The 3,125-nt window shown below is 68.8% G+C and overlaps 1 protein-coding gene across 1 annotated transcript; it reads right to left on the minus strand.

Annotated features, from left to right (window-relative positions):
- Positions 1-737: 737 nt before the first annotated feature.
- LOC135203376 (basic proline-rich protein-like) lies at positions 738-2,553 on the minus strand. The gene is made up of 2 exons (XM_064233110.1): positions 1,771-2,553; positions 738-1,718 (listed from the first exon to the last, which is right to left on the minus strand). Exons 1-2 carry the CDS (start codon positions 2,551-2,553, stop codon positions 738-740), a joined length of 1,764 nt encoding a protein of 587 aa, XP_064089180.1.
- Between the last annotated feature and the right edge of the window lie 572 nt (positions 2,554-3,125).

The following is a 3,125-nucleotide window of genomic DNA, read 5'->3' on the forward strand; positions in this document are numbered from 1 at the left end:
TTTCTGAAGGAGAACGATCAGTGAAGAAGGAGAAGGACGTGCAGATATAGACCGAAGAACGCGCGCGGATGGCGAGGCTCGTCCAGGAACGAAAAGCGCTAATCCGACAGGAAAGACGCCGAGGTCAGGTTCCAGCTCCTGCAGAAGGAAGTGGAAGATCTCACGAAGGAAACGTGTGTACTACATTGTGAAGTTCAGGTTGCGAAACTGAAGAGAAACGCAGCTGAGGTGCCTTCTAGAGGAAGGGAATCATCGCTTCAAGTCGCTGGATAGGAACACCGGTGTCCAGGGCGAACGGAACGACCAGTTGGAAGATGAGGTTCGACAGCTGCGAGGAGCGAAGGAGAAATCGGTTTGCCAGCTCAAGAACCACCAGGGAAATTACAGATGCCTGGAAAATGAAGGAGCAGCTGTCCATGTTCAAGGAATGGCGCGACCAGGAAAAGCAGCGGATTCAGAGAAGATTGGTGGGAGTGTCAGGAGAAGAAACGATTGAGAGAAGATTGGTGGAGTGCCAGCAGAAGCAGAGATTGAGAAGATTGGTGGAGTGCCAGGAGAATCGAGGATTCAGAGAAGATTCATTGCGTCAGAAGAAGAAGCCAGAGTATTCAGAGAAGATTGGTGGAGTGCCGGATAAGAATCAGAGGATTCAGAGAAGCCCCTGGAGAATTGAAAGGATTCAGTGGCTAAAATGAAATTCTGGTTCTGGTTTAAGGTTAAACAGAGGTGTTACTCTCTTAAGGGACGGCGGGCGAGGCCCGCCAGGCGTCCCGGGACGGGCGGCAAGGCCCGCCAAGCGTCCGGGCCCGGGGGGGGGCACGGCCCGGGCCAAGGCGTCCGGGAAGCGCCCTGCCCGCCATGTCCCGGGACCGGTCGGGCCTCCCGCCCGCCAGGTCCCGACCGGCGTCCCGCGCCCCAGCCGGTACGGGTGGGCCTCCGCCCGCCAGGCGTCCCGGGGACCCGGCGGTCCTCCGCACCGCCAGCTGTCCTCCCGGGTAGGGTCCCGACGGGCGGGCCCTCCGCCCGCCAGGTCGTCCCGGGACGGGCTGCCTCCCGCACGCCCGGGTCCCGGGGACGGGCGGGCCTCCGCCCGCCAGGCGTCCCGGGGACGGGCGGCCTCCGCCCGCCAGGCGGGTCCGCCCGAGCGTCAGGGCGGGGCCAGGCGTCGGGAGGCCTCCTCCGCCCGCCAGGCGTCCCACGGGGACCCGGCGGGCCTCCGCCCAGCCAGGCGTCCCAGGGACAGGCGGGCCTCCGCCCGCCAGGCGTCCCGGGGACGGGCGGGCCTCGTCCCTCCACCGAGCAGGTCGTCCCTCTGCCCGCCGACGCGTCCCGGGGAGGCGTCCCTCGCCCGCAGGCGTCCCGTGGGACCGGCGGCGGGCCGTCCGACCCGCCGGGCCTCCGCCCAGGCGTCCCTCTGCCCGCCAGGCGTCCCGCCCGGGGACTGGCGGGCGGCGTCCCGGGGACCGGCAGGCCTCCGCCCTCCAGGCGTCCCGGGGACTGGCGGGCGGGGGCGTCCCGCCAGGCGTCCCAGCCAGGCGTCCCGGGGAGGCGGGCGGTCTCCGCCCGCCAGGCGTCCCTCTGCCCGCCAGGCGTCCCGGGGACTGGCGGGCGGCGTCCCGGGGACCGGCGGGCCTCCGCCCGCCAGGCGTCCCTCTGCCCACGCCAGGCGTCCCGGGGACTGGCGGGCGGCGCGTCCCGGGGACCGGCGGGCCTCCGCCCTCCAGGCGTCCCGGGGACCGGCGGGCCTCCGCCCGCCAGGCGTCCGGGGACCGGCGGGCCTCCACCCGCCAGGCGTCCTGGGGACCGGCGGGCCTCCGCCCGCCAGGCGTCCCGGGATGGGTGGTAAGCCTTCACGGGTGGGCGAGGCCCGCTACATATCCCAAGAAGTGGCAGGTGAGGCCCCCCAGGTGTCTTGGGATTGGTCAGCAGGGCCGCCAGGTGTCCCTGGTACGGGCAGGCGAGGCCCGCCAGGTGTCCCGAGACGGGAAGACCTGGTGTCCCGGGATGAGGTGGGCGGGCCTTGACGGGTGGGCGAGGCCTGCTACGGGGTTTTCGGGAAGGGGTCAGGTGAGGTCCCCCAGGTGTCTTGGGACTGGTCAGCCGGGCCCACCACCAGGTTTCTCGGGACTGGTGGGCGAGGACTGCCAGGTGTCCCAGGATACCTGGCGGGCCTCGCTCGCCCGTTCCTGGGAACAGCTGGCGAGGCCCGCCAGGCGTCCCGGGACGCGGGCAGGCCTTGACGGGTGGGCGAGGCCCGCTACAGGTTCGAAGGGGGGGCATGGGAGGCCCGCCCAGGTGTCCCGGGACGGGTGGCGAGGCCCGCCATGCGTCCCAGGGACGGGCTGGCAAGAGGCCCGCCAGGCTTCCCCGACGGGCGGCAGAGCCCGCCAGGTGTCCCGGGACGGGCGGGCGAGGCCCGCCAGGTGTCCCGGGACGGGCGGGCGAGGCCCGCCGGGTGTCCCGGGACGGGTGGGCAAGGCCCGCCAGGTGTCCCTGGACGGGCTGGCGTGGCCCGCCAGGTGTCCCGGGTCGGGCACAGGCGCGGCCCGCCATTTGGTTTCTCGGGACGGGTGGGTTCGCGAGTCTGCCAGGTGTCCCGGAACAGGTGGGTGATGGCCATCTCGCATCCAGGTTCCGGGTGGGTGAGGCCCGCAAGGTAGTTCCTGGAATGGGTGGCGATCCCCGTCAGAAGTTCTGGGACGGGCAGGCTAGGCCTGCTGTCCTAGGAAACCATTCTGGCCTCCGCCCATCCCGTCCGTCCCCGGACACCTGGCGGGCCTCGCCTGCCTGTCCTTTGACACCTGGTTGGCTTCGGCTTTCAGTCCCGGGATACCTGGAGGGCTTCACCCGCCCATCCCGGGAACGTGCAAGCGGTGTCCTGGGATGGGTGAGCAAGTCACGCCTGGTGTCTGGGGAATGGGAGGGCATACCCTTCAGGAATCCCTGGACGGTCAGGGAAGGCCTGCAATTGGTCCACTTAATGCATCACATTTTGTGTGAATATTCCCGTGTTGTTTGTTTATACACTTATAAAAGTAACTACTTTTAAGGTTACTCTTTTTCTCTTTCTTGCTAGGCGTCCCAGGGCGGGCTGGTGAGGTCCGCAATTGGTCGACTCGACGTGG

Source organism: Macrobrachium nipponense, chromosome 36 (genome assembly GCF_015104395.2).
Source record: "Macrobrachium nipponense isolate FS-2020 chromosome 36, ASM1510439v2, whole genome shotgun sequence".
NCBI lineage: Eukaryota > Metazoa > Arthropoda > Malacostraca > Decapoda > Palaemonidae > Macrobrachium > Macrobrachium nipponense.

Excerpts from the sequence above, each read along its gene's own strand:
- LOC135203376 (XM_064233110.1), bottom strand. The coding sequence starts at position 2,553 with ATGGCGGGCCGCGCCTGTGCCCGACCCGGGACACCTGGCGGGCCACGC. Across the intron at positions 1,719-1,770 it reads TGGCGGGTGGAGGCCCGCCG|GGCGGAGGCCCGCCGGTCCC; the intron begins GTCCCCGGACGC and ends GGACGCCTGGAG.